At 43.0% G+C, this 19,074-nt stretch overlaps 1 protein-coding gene across 2 annotated transcripts in view; it reads left to right on the top strand.

Annotated features, from left to right (window-relative positions):
* The window catches only part of PIP4K2A (phosphatidylinositol-5-phosphate 4-kinase type 2 alpha), a 181,658-nt gene that overhangs the window by 124,971 nt on the left and 37,613 nt on the right, over positions 1–19,074 (top strand). The window contains exons 4-5 of one of the 2 annotated variants that reach the window (XM_068986962.1): positions 2,355–2,507; positions 17,066–17,212. In XM_068986962.1, coding sequence (XP_068843063.1) covers positions 2,355–2,507; positions 17,066–17,212 — 300 coding nt within the window. The remainder of the gene's footprint in view (positions 1–2,354; positions 2,508–17,065; positions 17,213–19,074) is intronic. The other variant, XM_068986963.1, reaches the window with a different exon arrangement.

The raw sequence follows: 19,074 nt of genomic DNA, 5'->3' as shown, positions 1-19,074 counted from the left end.
ATGCCCAGGTGACTCCATTGCCCATTAAAGTTTAAGAAGCACTGACTCGGCAGCTTTCAATTCTGTTTTCTCCCACTAGTCCGTGATAGAACGTTAACACTTTCATATTCCGTTACACCTAAGAAAACAGTCCGTGAAAGCGATGCTGCTGTTAATTCTGTCCTTTGCTGAATATGATTATCCTCTGCTAGCCTCTCTTCCCCCTCAAAAGTTATTCTACATGTATTGTCAGTTTCATAGTTTATAATCTGGTCTGCCTGTCTTTCAGTAAGTTGATTATTCCTGCTTTGATTTTTATGCCTGAAAGTAATTTGTAATCTTAAAATTCCTAGTGTTCTTGTTTTATTTGGAATAACCTTTTACAAATGAATGTTCAGAAAGAAAAAGACCACTAGCCAAGAGCAGTGATTGCTTTTTTTGGCCAATGTTTAAAACCTCCAAACAGGACATTCACCTTGATTTCCTTCCCTTTTATTCTTAGTAGGAAGTGGTAAAAAGGAGGATTTTTATTTTCCAGGGAAAAAAAAGAAAAACAATATAAGTAAGAATCAAACTCTTGTTAATATAGCCGTTTTCGTCCCCCAAATCCTTTTGCTACTTCCCAGTCCATCTGATGAATTTCAGCTGTCTTCATCATTTAATAGAGCCAGATCCTTCTATTTAAAGGCATCGGGAGTTGCTTTTCACGAGTTTTCTAATATACCAAGGAAAGCAATTTTGGTTAATTGGCCAGGGAGGCTCTGCCCTTGCCAGGTGTGCCTGGTGGCATTCAGATCAGGCTGTGCGGTCTCGGGATGTAGACAGAAACCTTGGGGCCAGGGCAGGTGCTGGGAGTGCGAACGTGCTCACCTCCGTCAGCCCGAGACCGGGCAGCCCCTCCACGAGCTGCTGCAGCTCCGCGGTGTCGTTAGACCTCTTAAGGCTCAGTCCTGGATTTCATCTAGAAAAGGAAAGGTTAAGGAAGCTTATATTCTAGAGAGCCGGGGAACTATCCCAGACAGTCATGATGCAGTGATCCCACCTGCCTCTCTGAAGACATCTGCATCCCCCTAACCAGACAGACTTTGGATCACTGGGGCTTTGGAATGCCCACTTGGGAAGAGGAAAGTGGAGTGACTCTCTTTCCCTGTGAGTCCCTCACATGCCATCCAGTGGGTCCGGGCAGGGAGTGGAAGTCAGTTCTCAAGGGCACAGTGAGCAGAGGTAAAGACCAGACTTCCTCAGATGCTGGGGGTTTGCTGATCCCAGTAAGCAGTGTAATATGCTTGGGGAAAAGGAGGAGAGTTCCCCGAGGCTCTGAGAAAAGAGATTCAAATGGGAGTCACCTGAGAGAGCAGCAGGGACTTAGCTAGTGGGAGTGTGGAGAGCCTGAATCTGGAATGAAATTCTAGACACTGGAGTGAGATGAAGCCAGGAGAGCCCCACCTCATCCCCTCCAGAGATGAACTGTCCTCACCAATGACTGAAGTGGGGTTAGGGGGTGGACCAGGTCAGAATCTTCTAGAACTGTGTTAGAGCACACCTGCCCAGGCCAGCCCAGAGCAGCCACAGACCCCAGGGTTCACTAATTGACTCATTTCCTACTTGAGTAGTTGACTAGTTGAGAACTTGGGTTCGGCGCCAGCCACACTGCAGATGGAATTCTGGATCTTCCGCTTGCTAAAGCTGTGTGACCTTGCTTCGGTTATTTCACATCTCTGATCCCCATCTCCTCATCTGTAAAACAACAGTGATATAAATAGTAATGGTTCCATAGGAATGTCATCAGAGTTGGGAGAAGTGCTCTGTGCATAACTCTTGGCAGAATATCTGTTGTATAAGCAAACACTCAGCGAATGTAAAATGGCCTTCCATGGCTGGAACCTAACTTTATTCAAAAGGAAATCTGAGCTCTTGTTCAACTCAAAAGAAGAAGGTAAACAGGGCAACTTTGATTATAATTCTAGGCATTAGAGTCACTATTTTCATTTCATTTGAAGGACTTGGCATTTGAGTTACAATGAATAGAAAATGTCCTCCTTATCAACTTCTTCCAAACACAGATTTTGTTCTTTTTTAACACTTTTTATTTTGTCGTGGGGGTATAGCTGATTAACAATGTTATGACAGTTTCGGGTGAACACGGAAGGAGCTCAGCCATACATGTACGTGTCCCCAAGTTCCCCTCCCATCTAGGCTGTCACATAATCCTGAGCAGAGTTCCCTGTGCTATACAAGTGGGTCCTTGTTAGTTACTGAATTTCAATATAGCAGTGCAAACACATATGTTTTTGAAAACTTGTCGTGACAACAAATGACCTGGAAACTGGTCTTTAACTGGTTCTCTTCCTTCCTCCCCCTGCACCCATGGGAAGAATTCCCTGACCCGGAGTGCACCTCTTCCCAACGACTCCCAGGCTCGCAGTGGAGCACGATTCCACACGTCCTACGACAAGAGGTATGTCATCAAGACCATCACGAGTGAAGACGTGGCCGAAATGCATAACATCCTGAAGAAATACCACCAGGTAATGTTTCTTTATTTTTATTTGAAACTCTGAGGTGGTCAACATTCGTAATGAATTATCATCAAGGTCTAAGATTTAAATATATAGGTAGGTCATGATGAGAATACATTTGACACAAAAATTCCCTCTAGCTGTGTTTGTAAAATTTATTGTATCCAGATTACAGACAGTTAACATTTAGGAATGGTAGATTGTTAGTTATATATGTAACACTTCTAATCTAAACACCCTTCTGTACAGTAGTTTTGATGATTACCATTCTGATTTTAAAATCACTGAGCTTAAGGGTTGGCAACATTTTGGAAGTTATTTTGCACATGCCTGTTGGCAGTGGGATGTTGACCCCTGAGTATTTGACCAGTTACGCCTTTTGAGAAAAGGCTCTGATTTTAGGACATGGGTGTCTGTCTACTCACTACCTGCTTTTCGGAGCCCTCAGCATTGTCCCTTCATAATCTCCTGGGGGTAGAATGAAACTACCCTGGGGAACATCCATCTCTTTCTACCGTGTGCCCCACTGCTCTCTTTCTTGATGAATCCCAGCACAAGAGCCTGCAGGGCACACTTGCTGCTGTACTCTGAGCCCTCCTTACGTGGCAGTGGCCACAGCATCATCAAGTTCTGCAGCCATGACCAGTGACCAACTATGTCACCTCGAGGAAGTGTAGCCTTAGGGCGTGAATATGGCACTGTTGATGGCATTTTCAAAGCAGTCACCTTGAGAACTGGTGTTTAAACCACACACTGCAGCACAGACCCACACAGGCGTGCACACATACTGTTGCTGTTAACCAAAGGCTCCTCAAAAGTGTTTATATCATCACATCAAGGACCAGTCTCACAAAGTGACTTCTTCAAAGGCACTGCTTGGTTGGATCTGTGGGGCTGAGTGTCTGTGAAAGTCAGCTTCCTTCCTCCATGGTCCCGCTTTCTGCTCTAACATCAGAAATTGGTTCTTGCCAGTTGCTTACTCTTCTCAAATGTGATCAACTGCATTTTGCTCCGAGTGAGGTCAGTGAAAGTCTTGAAGCTCCCTACCTCCTGTTTCGTAAACTTGGAGCTCCCCTGATTTGTATTTTCAAAAACATTAGTCAGCCTCTAAATTCATCTAACATCTATTCAATCTTTATAACACTGATTCCTTTTGAAATCCATTCTACAATGCTTGCGCCGTTGCCAATTATGAAGGAAATTTTAAAGTGCTGTGTTAGTACCTATAAGGGTAGACACTCAGGCATTGGCTTCTGAATGGATGGAATTCTAGGATGCAGCTCTTAACCAGTCACCCCCGCTGGAACTTACTGTCATGCTGGTGCATCTTTCTCTACTTTCTTTAAATTGTCTCAGAACTTTCAGAGCAATGTGGTACCTCAGTGACCAATGAAAACATATTATTCTGATAAGTGAGACTGTTCAAATGCAGTGTGAGATACAATGCAGATACAAACCTCTCGATGACATCTCTGAGTTCAGAATTTTTTTTACTTTTACAGAAGTCACAGTTTGAAAGGTTTCCTCTGGGGTGGTTACTGTAATGAATGTGCAAGATTTGACATATCAGCAGTATTACATAAAATGCTTTGGGGACCAAAATATAAGTCTATTAACATGCTCCGGGGGCTGTCACAGCGCTAAATATTTCCTTTCACTTCACTGCTACAAATGGCTATTTTTGTATGTTTGTTATCCAGAAAAAGCTCGTTTCTCACTTCATCATCATCTGTTTTTCCTCTTGTAAAAAGTCCTTTTATTTTACTTTTGGCTGCGCTGGGTCTTCATCGCTGCACACGGGCTTTCTCTAGTTGCGGTGCACCAGCTTCTTTTTTTTTGCTGCGGTGCTCTAGGCATGCAGGCTTCAGCAGTTGTGGTGCACAGGCTTATTTGCCCCATGGTATCTTCCTAGACCAGGGATTGAACTGTTGTCCCTGGTGGATTCTTAACCAGTGGCCCACCAGGGAAGCACAAAGAGTATTCAAAATATAATGAAAAGGTCTTAGTGCTAACCTTAAAACAGAGTGTTGTGGGTCAGTTATTCTTTAAAAACAAAGACACTTATAGAAAAAGGGATCAGATATGAGGCTACCAGAGGTGGGGGAACTGGATGAAGGCAGTCAAAAAGGTACAGACTTGCAGTTACAAGATAAATACTAGGGCTGTAATGTATAACATGATTAATATAATTAACCACTGCCGTATGTTATATACGAAAGTTGTTAGGAAGTAAATCCTAAAGTTCTCATCACAAGGAAAAAATTTTTCTTTTGTAATTGTATGAATGATGGATGTTCACTAAACTGTGATAATCATTTCTTGACGTATGTGAGTCAAATCATTATGCTGTACACCTTGAACTTGTACAGTGCCATATGTTAATTACATCTCAGTAAAACTGGAAGAAAACAGTCTTTAAATAAATAAAGGTAAAGGGTCTTCGTGACTGAGAGTCACCATTGCTAATACAGTTTGCTTAAAGGACACTAGGTGGAAGGTCAGGAGACCTAGGTCATAGCTGGTCACAAACTGGCTAATTCAGGGATCTCTGAGCCTCAGTTTCTCCATCTGCATTTCATTCATTCATTCCTTTGTGCATGCATTCACTCTTTTTCTATTGGAGTATGGTTGACTTGCAATATTGGATTAGTTTCAGATGTGTGGCATAGTGCTGTGGTATTTTTATAAATTATGTACAACACATAGTTTTTATAATATTATTGACTATATTCCCTGTGCTATGTATTTACTCTTGACGTAACTCCATAAAGGAGGTAAGGTGGCCTAGACTACTTTTAGGATTTACCACTAGTCAGAATTTTTTTTTCTTACTTCGCTGGAGACTGTCATTTCTTCTTTTCTTGCTTTTTATTGCTTTTACCTTGTAATGTGCTTCTGAACCAGCAGTCTGGTCTGGACGAGTCATTAGGCTTGTTCAAATCCTGTTATCAGTAGACAGGACAGGCTTTCAGAGAGGGCCGCTTCTATGGAGTACATTGGATGGGCTTTCTGACAGCGTTGGTTACTCTGGGGCTCTGCTTTTTTACTTTCCTTTCATTGTTCTTCTTTGTGTTTAAGTAAAATGTATCCAGAGGTGCAGCTGTATTCTGGAAGGTTAAAATTGCCCTAAGCCCAACCTCTGAAGGAGCAGCACAGTGCTAGATGTTGAAATTCCTCCTGACTTTCTGATGAGCCAGCCTCACCAGCAGTGCCCATGTGGCAGGTGGTTCAGAGCATGAACTCTGGAGCTGACTGCTTTGCCCCCGACCTGCTGTATGACCTTAGGCAAGTTACCTAACCTCTCTGTACCCGCTTCTCTGTCCATACAATTTGGATGGTAGTGTCTCCTCCCTCCCGTGTTGTATGGCCGTCCCAGGTGGCGCTAGTCGTGAAGAACCTGCCTGCAGTGCAGGAAGACTTAGAGACTCAGGTTCGATCCCTGGGTCAGGAAGATCGCTGCACAAGGGCATGGCAACCCACTCCAGTATTCTTGCCTGGAGAATTCTGTGGACAGAGGAGCCTGGCGGGCAACAGCCTCCATAGGCTCACAAAGAGTTGGATACGACTCAAATGACCTAGCAGCAGCAGCACCCTCCTTCATCTGGTGTTGTGCTAATTAGGGGAACTGATATTTATAACCTGCTCAGGACAGTGTCTGGTAAATAACAAGTGCTATGTAAATGATTGAATAAGATCTTTAAATACTTCTCTTGCACATACTCAGTTGCCAGTGTCCCCGTGTTGAAATCATTAGCTCTTTCAATCCACTAGGGGGCCTGGTTTCTGGTAGAGTGTGGCACAGATGCAGAAAAATTTGAAGATTCAAACTGTAAGAAGTTAGATTTCTTCCAGGCTCCAGCATGCTGCCATAGTTTTTACCTGCTGCCCAGATCCCACCCTGATTTTCACTGTGTGCTAAGAAAGCACAACAGCATCTTTCAGACCAGTGGAAAATTTATATTAAGCAGAGCAAACATTTATGTTCCTTTTGTTTTTGTCTTTTTTATAGTTAGGAAAATAACTTAAGTGTTTTGGTGTAAACACCCTTCTTTAGATTTCTGTCAGGTCAGGACAAACTTGGGTCTTATAAATGATGATTATTGACTGATTAGCTAAGCAATGCTGGAGCATTCAAAAAGGAAAAAAATGGTCAAGAACTTTCTTGAATACCTTATTTCTCCTACGTTGACTGATTTTTTTTTTTAACTGACCTAAATTCATTGGAAGTTTTGGAATCATGTACCTTCTTCAGCTTTAATTAAAATGGAGTCAGTGTCAGTAAAATTTTAATTTAGGGGAGGGAACAAGTTCCAATATAGATAATCAAGAAATGCTTATGAAAATAGCATTAAGAATATGTTTTATGTTTTTGAAATGTAGGGTTTAAATTTTTTTTTATTTCAAAGTGACTAAACTGACAAATTGACCAAGTAACCCAAAAATCCTTTCTTAACTTTTGTTATCCAGGAGACTGTTAGTAACTTGAGCTGAATCTAGAAGTTATGCCTTAAAACTCTGGAATCATTGTTGAAAAAGCTATCTAGTATGTCAAGTTTCAGTGTAGGATGAGGGGGCGACTGCTTGACTTTTTTGGATCTTCCTTGGAATACATCTTTCTATCCTCCCACGAAGGACAGTGGTGTTGGCCGCAAACAGAGAGAAACTGAGAAAACAGGCCCCATGAAAGCCAAAAGTTAAAACTAAAAAAATTAAGGGTGTGATGCCAAAAGAGAAGTTAAGACACTCCATCAGCATTTCCCAAATTACTGATTGGAGACAGAACCCCCGCACTGCTTGTAAGAATTGATGTTCTGATTTAGTAGGTCGGGGTGGACCTGAGACGCTGCATGTCACGGGCGATGCTGATGGAGACCCTGTAAATGGCAGCGCAGGCCCCACCTCCTGGAGCAGGAGAAACATTCCGAGTCTGCTCACTAGCTCTTTTTGTTCTCTGTGGAGGAGAGGCCGATGGAAATATGAAAAGCACAGTCAAGTTTTATGTGTAAGCAGCTGGAACTGTGAGATTCACAGCAAGTAGCAGCAGGGCCTGTGTCTTCAGGAGCTGCACACACTCTCAGGAATGCCAGAAGGGATCCCTGTGGCTCAGGGAGCGCTGCTCCAGCTCCGCTCTGCAGACGGGGCATCGCTGTCTGCCCCCAGGTTCCCGCAGCCGTACAGCCCACTTGCTGGCACGCGTTTCCTGCAGCACGTGATCTCCAGTTTCTGGAAATCCCGGTCCTCTTTCGTGTTGGGATACGGCCTGTCTCCCCGCCTCTCTCCAACGTCTGTGGACTGGACATTCTCCACAGCTCTCACTTTTCTTTTCCCCTTTTCCGTCTCCAAGCATCTCTGCTCAATTTGGGGTTAATTCCTCAGCTGTGTCGCCCACTCCTCATTCTCTCACCAGCTGTTTTAATCCGTGGTCTCCCCTATCCAGTGATTTTTTTCCTTTCAAAGATTGTATTTTTTCTTCTAGAAGTTCCATATTAAAAAATCCACCTGTGCACTCTTGATCGTTTCTCATTATATACTCATTTCTGAAATTGTTACCTTTTATTTCTTCAAATGCTTTTATACATAACTCTTCCAGTTCTATTTCCAGTAGTCCTAACCTCTGCCATTCCTGGGGTCCTGAGTTTGCTGTCTCTTGTGACTGCTGACTCTCAGGAGTGACTGACCGGAGCAGAAGGCCCTGCAGAGTGTGAGGTCAGGATGCTGATGAGAGAGGGACTCCAGTACGGGGAGAGGAACGGAGGAGGACTGGGCGGAGCAGGAGGGCAGGCTGCCAGGCAGGCCCTACAGGCCACAGCCAGCGGTGGGGCCCTTCCGACCGCGTAGCACTGCCGTGTTGGGCCCAAGGAACAGGAAGGCAGACTCAGGAGGAGCTGCCAACTGAAGCCCGCTGACCACACTCCACAGCCAGACAGCATGGCCTCCCAGAGGGCATCACACCGTGACGCTTGGGACAGCCCTTCTCCATTTCACTTGTGGTCACTGAGTAACACCAGCTCCACTTATGGTAGGGTGTTTATTTTTAGTTGTTTTGGTTTTTTGGACACACCGACCAGCTTGTATCTTAGGTCCCCAACCTGAGCCTTTAGCAGTGAAGCTCAGAGTTCTAACTGTTGGCCCACCAGGGAATTCCCTGATAAGGTGTTTGTTTGTTTGTTTATTTTTCACAAAGTCATTTCATCTCTCACGATGATGTTGTGTATGGGTCTTTATAGTAGCATAATAAACTGAATTTGGAGCACCGGAGTTGCCATGTAGGTATATTCTGCAATATATCAGAACTAAGAATGTTTGTAAATACTACGGAGAAATGTTTATTATCTTTAAGCCTGATTTTTATTAAGTTTAAGAAAAGCAGTAAAATTTTGTACTTACATTAGGTTAAATGGAGTCATCCTTACATTCTTTTATGACTCTTGAAACCAAAATATAGTAACTGACATAGACCATTCTCCCAAAATATCAACTCAAGAAATGTTTGGATTATTTATTTGTTTGGTTCTTCTGAAACAAACCAATCCTTAGTTTCAGGCTGTTTTTTACTTTCTTCCTTCCCTCCCTTTCTTTCTTTCTGTCTCTCTCCTTCCCTCCCTCCTTGCCCCCCCAACTCCCCTGCCCCGGCCTCATGTAAAGAACATTGTTGAGGTGATCTGTAAACACAGGCAGAGGCACAATAAGAATTGCAGATAATTTAACCTTTCAAAAACATTAACTGAAGCAAGACTTTACATTGAAGTATTAATTTGATGCTATATTAAATTGTCACTTCAAGGCCCTTAAAAAAAAAAAAAAGAGTGAAACATGGTAATAACAGCAATTTTCAAGAGCTGGAGCCCAGGTTCACACTCTCATGCAGAGATATAAATATTTATCCATTCCAGTACATCACTTAGAATCCTCTCTGCTGAAACCTTCAGTCAGCTGTGAATCTTTTAATGGCATTTCATTTTGCATAAGAAAAAACAGACCGGGGGATTCATAAGACTTGTTATTCTTGTTGAGTACCCAAGAGCAAAGGAAACCGAGATCCTGTGGCTGTTGCGCTTTATATGTTTTTAAAATTCCAATTTCACCATGTCAGTTTATCATTATAGTTCTGACAAGCTGCTGTACAGGAAAAAAGTTCTAGGGGAGACTAATAAAGAGGTAAAATTTGCCTCTATTAGTGACACCAAGGAGTCATATAAAAGAAGACTGTTTTAAGAGAAGACAGAAAAAAGTAAAATCTGTATGGGTTACAGATGAACATTGCCAGCAAATACAAGTGTCTGAGAAGTGCTCGTGAGAAAAACCAAAGTCACAGCATAAAATTACAGCCCGAGGTGACACAAGGCATCCAGCTATGAAGATGCTAAAGTGAAAAATATTTAATAAAAACAGTATTTTTAAAATGCAAACATAGGTAATGCAGCGAGTTTAACACTGAGAATATGGACACTGACTCCAAGAATACTTGGTGATGGTTTTAGTTCTGTACAGTAAGCATAAGAAGAATTAATGATGATCAGGGTCAGCTTTTTAAAAATTTGGGAATGTTCCATACCTTATTTAGGTAGAAGGTCAGTGTCCTGGCTGAACTGCGAACATCTATCAGTTCAGGTGCCAGACAAGACCTTCCCTGTTTGATAGGAGAGAATATGCCCCAGGGTCCAAGTGGTGGAAATAACTGGCCAGCTTTGGGCAACAGATAGGAAGGCCTCTGGGAAAGGGTGGAATCTGAGGAGCCACCAGGGAAAGGAAGGCTCTGCAGGCTTGTATGTTCACGGCTGGTACTCCCCTAAAAGGTGTCATCCCTCTGTCTGTGTGTGCCCTCAATTCTTGGTCCGCACTGGATAACCAATGCTGCTGTGTTTGGCCATTTGTGTCCTCTTACCTCCCTCGGGACCTCAGAGTGGCAGAGGACAGATGTCCACAGACTCACCTGAACTCGAGAGAAGTCTCCTGGGAAGCACTAAGGCACAGCACCGGTCAGAAGTGAATTGAGATATTTAAGCGGCAGATAGGGAAACACTATCCTCTGCCAGTGAGAAGGGCTGCCTTGTAGCCACATCGGGACGCTGATGGAAAGGGAAAGAAATATCCTCCCCTTTCTACTATTTTTTGGTTTGGGCTGTGCTGTGAGGCTTGTGGGATCTTAGTTCCCCGACCAAGGATCGAAACCGGACCCCGGCAGTGGGAGCACCAAGTCCTAACCACTGACCCAGCAGAGAGTTCCTCTACACCTTTTTAAAGAACGACCCTCGGGATTAAGTCACTGTTTCTCCGTGCTTGTAGTCCCTATTTCTCCATTCTTCCAACAAGAATTGGAAACTGAGCATGTAAAAGGGAGGAAGCAAAGATTCATCGTTAGATTGTCTTGTGATCGAATCAACAGTGTTAAAAAGAAATTAATAAGGGCTGAGGCTGTTTTTAACTATTAAAATAAGGGGCTCATGCCCCCGCCAAAAAAAAACAATCATGAGACTGTAGTGCCCCAGTTCACATTTTTAAAATAATTTTTGAAGCATTTATTTACAGGTTCTCTTGTTAATTTGTCAGTGATTAAGCTTTTGAAGGGGAAGTGCACAGAGTTCTGATCCTAAAAGCAACATAAGTGAGAATTATAATTTTTAGTGTCTTCTGTATTTACAAAAGTATTATACTTTATATCAAAAAACGCACACACATAAACATTATTCATTTTTGGAAGGTATGTTCTGTGGAGATGTGCTTTAAATTGGGAGTTCCTAGCCCACATTTAAATAGAACCTACTTCTCAGGGAGCATTTGAGGAGCACGTCAGGTGAAGCCTGCCTCTCCCACCCCTCGCCCCAGGGTCTTGATTCCATTTGGCTCCTGCTTGAGTCATCGCAGTCCCCCCAGCGCCGTTTCCCTGATCTTCACACCCTTCACAAAGCCCCTGTGCTCTAAGTACTGTTACTGTGCCTCTTCTCCAAATGCAGAGACACAGAGAGGTTGAATAATTCCCAAAGGTCACACAGCTAGTGCTCATGGTGCTGGCCCAAGAAGGCTCAAGTAGCGTGATTATGGCCCTGTGTTTACAGTCTCCCTAAGTGTGGGATAACCTCCAGGAGTTTGTGGGGTGGGGGAGCTGTCTGAGACATGCCCACTGGTGTTAGGGTATGTGCACAGCATTTAGTGGGTCAGCAGGTGAAGAACCCAAGGGGATTACTATCTGGGCCTCTCTGTGTCAACCCCCACATGCAGTGACCCTCATGCTCCAGTTCGGTGGCCTGCCAGCCCAGGTGCTCACAGACCCAGTGGGACGTTCCTCCACTGAAATGAAACAGGGTCTTCTTTTCCCAGCGCTCCCACCCAGAAACTCAATTCATGGGGGAGGTTTTCACTCCTGCAGTTTGATGCGGGAGTGCTTTCTAAACCTCTGGGACCAGCTGCTGCTTGTCAATACTGGAATGTAACATGATAGGCTTTTTGGGGTTGTGTTTTGTACATGATTATAAACTCAGGAGTTTTAAGTTTTTTAGATCTTTGTGTTGCAAGGTGTTCAACAAAGCCTCATAGGTGAGCCTTGCTTTTGAGTATAAGAACATGTAGAAACTTGCTGATAAGGTGAATCAAATTTGATCTATGTTTTAAATATGTATTATTTTATTTCATCCTAAAGATAGAGGAGTTGCAGCATGTAATGTGTGCACGTGTTTCTCCCTGGGGTGGGGGTGGTGGGGAAGCGCATCAGTGATTTCCTGTGTTGTAGTTGGGTGTCTTTCACAGATTCATCAGTACGGATAGTGGTATCTATGCTGATCCGGGCATCCTGTGGCTCTGTACAGAGATTTGGATCAAAGAGATGTGTTCTGGCAGCAGGATTTTTAAAAGATAGGCCGTGATGAGACTAAACTGAGCAGAACAGCACAAGAGGTGGGGTGCAGGAGGAGGGAGCTGAGTGGCCAACCTGAAACCTGTGTGCCCCCCAGGGCAGGGGGCATGGCGCGTGGGCCCTCAGATCACCTCTGGGTAGACTTAGATCCCGTCTGTGAGTCAGTCTGGAGCACAGAGCAGATGGGCTGACATTGAGATCCCCTACCAGAGCTCTGGATGTCCCGCGTGAGCCTGGTCACCGTCCTCTGCGGCGAGAGCGAGCAGCACAGAGCACAGGCCTCGTGGAGGTGTGCTTACTCTGCCGCCTGTTACCCTCCCCCTAACCTTCTTGGTAGGAGTTACAGTGCTTATTTTCTAGAAAATGACATTGAAACATAGGATGGTTTAGTAAGCTGCCCGAGACCCCACAGCTGGTAAATGGAGGCACCGGGATGCCCCTGCATATCATCTCTCTGGCTCCAGAACCTACATCCTTCCTGCCGAACTTACGCGGGCCAAGGCCCAGCCAGCCAGCACTCTTCAGAGGCACCAGACAACCGCTCCTTTTATTTCTTTACATCGGACATAAGAAATCTTCTTTTCAGCCAAGAGCTCTTTACCACCTGTTTTGTATTAGCAAAACTCAAGTTTATTGTTTTTTGAAAGGCGAGAAATAGAAAAGTTTCCTCTGATCTGACTTCAGATTAAGAACAAGTTGGGGGTGAAACTTGACTCAGAAAAAGCCATCGTATTGAAATATGTAGCTCAATTATGGTAAGTTTTTTTTTTTTAAGGGCAGAAGCATCTTTAAAATCTCCCGAACTTTGGGTGGCAAAAATCAAACTCCTACACTGATGCTGTACTTCTTTTCTTTAATGATAAAAATTAAAGGCTTCAAAAAAAAGTCTTAAGATGGCTTATTATTGTCAGAGTTGGTTATTGCAGTGTCTACCACTAAAGTGTGTGACAGAGCAATCTGATTACTTTCTTACTTTTATAAAAGTGCATTGTACAACTGAGAAATCTGAGGATTGTTTTTTTAAAAGGAAGGAGTTACCTTAAATGTCACCAATACCATGGTGACCAGCCATCTGTCTGTAAACAGGAAGAGTAAGTACAATTTTTACAGCAGTAAGTACAGTTCATGCTAAGTTATCCTAGCGATTTCACACACGTCAAAGGCATAAAGAACCTTTTTAAAATCTTCTTTCCCCCTCGTTTTAAAGAAAGGAAAACCTAACTTTGGAAAGTACAGTGGGACCCAGTCTGTAAGGATGGTCTTTTGAAAAGTGTCTCCATCTGGTGGCCGTGTAGAGTGTGGCCACTGAAGAGTGATAGACATACGTTGTGTTTTTGCAACTCTCTTGGAGCTGGTGTCAGTGCCGGGACTGCCTTGTCCAGTGATGAATCCAGTGTGGGGCCAGAGAGTGTCCATCTGTCTGTAGAGCTTCACACCACTGCTCTGGTGGGCAATTTTTTATTTCTTTCACTGACATGAATTTTTTATTCAATGTCACTTGTAAATCTACAAAGTAATCGTTTTAACATATCCAAAAAAGTATTACTTTTTTTCGTAAATTATTTTTTAAATTTTATTGAAGTAAGGGGACAACAGAGGATGAGATGGCTGGATGGCATCACGGACTCAATGAACGTGAGTCTAAGTGAACTCCGGGAGTTGGTGCTGGACAGGGAGGCCTGGCGTGCTGCAGTTCATGGTGTTGCAAAGAGTCGGACATGACTGAGCGACTGAACTGAACTGAAAGTTAATTTATAGTGTGTTAACTTTTTATGTATAGCAAAGTGATTCACTGATACATATATACATGTAAAATCTTGAAACTGAGCCTCCTGTGTCTCCTGATCGGCAGGTGGAGTCTTTACCACTGAGCCACCAGGGAAGCCCATATGTATTTTTCCACATTGTTTTCCATTATGGTTTGTCACAGAATATCAAATATAGTTCCCTGTGCTATACAGAGGACCTTGTTGTTTATCCATCTTATATGTAACAGTTTGCATTTAGTAACCCCAGACTACCATTCTTTCCTTCCTCTGTCCATCCCCCCTCTCAGCAACCACAGGTCTGCTGCTTTGTATCTGATGTGTATTGTATTTCACATTCCACATAGAAGCGATATCATCTGGAATTTGTCTTTCTCCTTCTGACTTACTTTGCTTCGTATGATAGTCTCCAAGTCCATTCACGTTGCTGCAAGTGGCATTCTTTCATTCTTTTTCATGACTGAGTAAATATTCCATTGCATGTTCATGCGACATCATCTTCGTCCGTCTATCTGTTGAGAGACACCTGGGTGGCTCCCATGCCCTGGCTGCTGTGAGCAGTGCTGCTGTGGACATAGGGGTGTGTGCACCTTAATGAATTACATAGTTTTGTCTTTGTCTGGATACACACACAATACGTAGTGGGACTGCTGGATCACGTGCTAATTCTTAGTTTCCTGAGCAACTTCCATACTGTCTTCCACAGTAACTTCACCAACTCACATTCCCACCAACAGTGTAGGCGGGTTCCCTTTTCTCCACAGCCTCTCTACCATTTGTTATGTGTAGGTTTTTTAATGTGATGGCCATTCTGACCAGCATGAGGTGGCACCTCAGTGTAGTTTTTTGATTTGCATTTCTCTAACAATTAATGTTTAGTAGCAAAAATGGCAGTGAATCTAACTAGGCTGATGTCAGATTAGTACTATCCTGAAAACCAATTTAAAAAAACTGTGAAGTCAATTATATTCTAGTTGGTCTTCACTTATGAAAGACCCGTTTGCAGAGCTGAACCTGGATGTATTATTTCTGAGGTCAGAGTTCTAAATTCGTCCTTCTATTTTTCCATATATTTAAAGTACTTAGTTGTGTGTCTTTTAAAAATAATATTACATCTTTAATGAGAATGACTATAGGTAAAATGTTGTAAGTTACACACAGAAACCAGTGTTGATGTTACATAAAACATAGAGATCTAAGTAGAAAACTCTCTACTTCAGGAGAAGTTATTTAAGTAGTGGAAATGATTTGTTGTTGTTCAGTCGCTCAGTCATGTCCGATGCTTTGAGACCCCATGGACTGCAATGCACCAGGCTTCCCTGTCCTTCACCATCTCCTGAAGCTTGCTCAAACCTCATGTCCATCGAGTCGGTCATGCCACCCAACTAACTCATTCTCTGTCATCCCCTTCTACTCCTGCCTTCAGTCTTTCTCAGCATCAGAGTCTTACTTTAAAATGTTTTCCCAAAATAAAGTGCAGTTATGTTAACAAAAAAGTGTGATCAAGGATTTTCATGATAAGGCCTTGAGAGGTTGAAATAACATGCCTAAGAAAGGAAAAGAAGAAATGTTCAAAAGTTTACATCATATTTGTTATGCAGCGTTGTGAGTAAAAATTTTTTAAGTTTATGCCCTTTACTGTTTTTCATTTTTTAAGGAAACACCCTTACGGCAGAACCTGATGGGCTGCAGTCCATGGGGTCGTTAAGAGTCAGACACGACTGAGCGACTTCACTTAGACTTTTTACTTTCATGCCTTGGAGAAGGAAATGGCAACCCACTCCAGTGTTTTTGCCTGGAGAATCCCAGGGACAGGGGAGCCTGGTGGGCTGCCATCTATGGGGTCGCACAGAGTCGGACATGACTGAAGCGACTTAGCAGCAGCAGATTGGATGTTATGGGTTGTTTTCTAATGCTCTTTACACTTTAGGATGAAGGGCCTCCGGCGGGGAGTCAGTGGTAAAGAATCAGTGGGATTCTTAAGAATACGTGGGATCAGTTCCTGGGTCGGGAAGATCCCCTGGAGGAGGAAGTGGCAACCTACTCCAGTATTCTTGCCTGGATGAAATCCCATGGACAGAGGAGCCTGGTGGGCTACAATCCATGGGGTTGCAGAGTCGGAAATTACTGGGCACATACATACATACAATAATTTGTGATCTGAGCATCTTTTCATGTGCCCGGTGGCCATCTGTGTTTTCTTTGGAGAAATGTCTACTTATGTGTTCTGTCTTTTTCGATTGGGTTTATTTTGTTGAGTTGTACGTGCTATTTGTATATTTTAGAAATTAAGCCCTTGTTGATCGCATCGTTTGCAAATATTGCAAGTATTTTCTCCCATTCCATAGGTTGTGTTTTCATTTTGTTTATGGTTTCCTTGGCTGTGCAAAAAGCATGTAAGTTTAATTAACTCCTTTTTTTTTTATTTCTATTGCTCTGGGCGACTATCTGGTAACAATTTAAACATTAGAGTCTCAATAAGAAACAGAAAACCGAGAGCCTGACTCTCCCAGCTTCTAACACTGTAATCTCGACTTTAGCACTATCAAAGGCATTGATCATAGTGGCCAGGTGATGCTGCCTGAACCTCGTAAAGTTGTCATCAAGGCTTCTAGGAAGGAAGATGGAGACCCCAGGTCATGATTTCACTTTAAAGGAGTTATAGAAAGGACTAGTCACTTGTCCTCTTGCTTTGTGGCATTATATACAAATTAGTTGGGAACGTTAAGAAAAAAGTATCTCTGGAGATACAGTTTCTTATCTGTCTGCATGGTGCACTCAGACGTGGTCTCCAGGTGTGTAAACATGGTCATTTTCCATAAATAAGACACTAATGATTGTATAAATCATTTTCACTTAGTAAAACACCACAGGCAGAGGGGTATTTTATATCTGAACAAACAACTTTTGACTGGATCATTTCCCCCCTTTTTCCTTTCTTTCCTATGCAGTATATAGTGGAATGTCATGGGATCACCCTTCTTCCCCAGTTCCTGGGCATGTACCGGCTTAATGTGGATGGAGTTGAAATATATGTGATTGTTACAAGAAATGTGTTCAGCCACCGTTTATCTGTATATAGGAAATACGACTTAAAGGTAAGATTTTTACTTTTTTGTTCATTAAGCTTGTTCATCCATGTTGCGTGTAACTGATCAGGCCGAGCACTTAAGAGTCACCCAGAGCTGAAAGCACTAGGCAGCCAGCAGTGCACTTCGTGTTATGTGAGGATCTGGTGGCTCAGACGGTAAAGCATCTACCTGTGATGTGGGAGACCTGGGTTTGATCCCTGAGTAGGGAAGATCCCCTGGAGAAGGAAATGGCAATCCACTCTAGCGCTCTTGCCTGGAAAAATCCCCTGGACGGAGGAAACAGGTAGGCTATAGTCGATGGGATTGCAAAGAATTGGACACAATTGAACAACTTCATTTTCTTTCTTTCTTATTCTACCTATGAGAGATCCCACATCTAATTTATTGAGCTAGTATGTACTGAACACCAGCTATGTGCCAGGCTCTGCTTTTAAGTGCTAGAACAGTGTGATGAACAAAACAGACCAAATCTGCTCTCAATGAGCTGACATTCTGGTGGGCAAAGACAGATAAGTAAGTCACATGGTGTGCTAGGGACTGATCAGTGCCAGGGACAGAAGAAAAGACAGGAAGGATGGGGAAAGGATGCAGTTTGGAATCAGGAGGTGAGGGACAGGCTGTTTCAAAGATTTGGAGTGGGAGGTAGCCCACTGGAGATTCTGACTGTGGAGTGGGGGGCTCTGACTTCTGAGGTCACTGATGTAGACAATGTCCGGGTCAGAGGCTGGCATACTACAACCTGCCCGCATGGCAAGTTCAACTTGGCCATTTTTGTAAATAGCTTTTCTGGAGTCCCACTATGCCTGTGGTTTCTCTATCATGTGTGGTTGCACTATAATAGCAGGGTTGAGTAGTTACCATAGAGACCATTTTGGACCGCAAAGCGCAAAACACTTACCCTCTGACCCTTTCCAGAAAAAGTCTGCCAACCTCTGGTCTTCATCAGTCTCAAATTTTTTGATTTCAGACTCCTTCACGCTCTTAAAAGAGGACCCCCAAAAGCTGCATATGTAGGTTAATACTAATACTTACAGTGTTAGAAATGAGAAAATTTTTTAACTTAGTTTTTTTCAAATAGTGAAACTGTTAATGTTAGCATATCTTTATGAAAAGTGTCTTTCAAATCAAAATGTTTAGTGGAACAGGTGGCATTGTTTTACGTCTTTGCAAATCTCTGTGATATCTGCTTGGTGAGAGAGCTGAAATGTCCTGCCTGCTGCTGCTGCTGTCCATCTGTGGTCATGTTACTTGATGTGTATGAAAAAAAATCAGACCTTACACAAATATGTAGTTGGAAAAAGGGAGGTGTTTTAAAATATCTTTTTCAGAAATGTGTGAGTGTTTTTCTTTGATGGCACACCTAGACCTGACTGGAGAAGGAAGTGGCAACCCACTCCAGTACCCTTGCCTGGAAAATCCCATGGACGGAGGAGTGTGGTAGACTGCAGTCCATGGGGTCGCAAAGAGTTGGACACGACTGAGTGACTTCACTAGACCTGACAAGTGGTAATTTCTCAAAGCTGAGTTACAGTGTAGAATCTGAAATCACGTCAGTGAACTTTTTAAAACCCATCAGTCTGTTTGCACACATTGATCTGAGTACATCATGCTTTCGTCATTTTGAACAATGGGTTTACCGAGTTATGAGCTCTTCCAAATACTCACACGTTTCATTAGACAGTATCAAGAAGCCACATTAATATCACCACCTGCCTCATTAGAAATGCCTTTATATATTGAGAAGCTGTCACGCTCAGGGTGGTGGATACAAGTTTTTTAAAGTTTTCATTTTCACTTGAAAGCTTAAATTTTATCAGTGGGTTTCCTATGAAATGACAGCACAAAGCTGAGCCAGCAGCTTCACTCCT

This window comes from Capricornis sumatraensis, chromosome 15 (genome assembly GCF_032405125.1).
Source record: "Capricornis sumatraensis isolate serow.1 chromosome 15, serow.2, whole genome shotgun sequence".
In the NCBI taxonomy this organism is placed as follows: Eukaryota; Metazoa; Chordata; class Mammalia; order Artiodactyla; family Bovidae; genus Capricornis; species Capricornis sumatraensis.
Note: the sequence above shows the minus strand (reverse complement) of the source record. Positions and strands in the feature narration are given on the sequence as shown.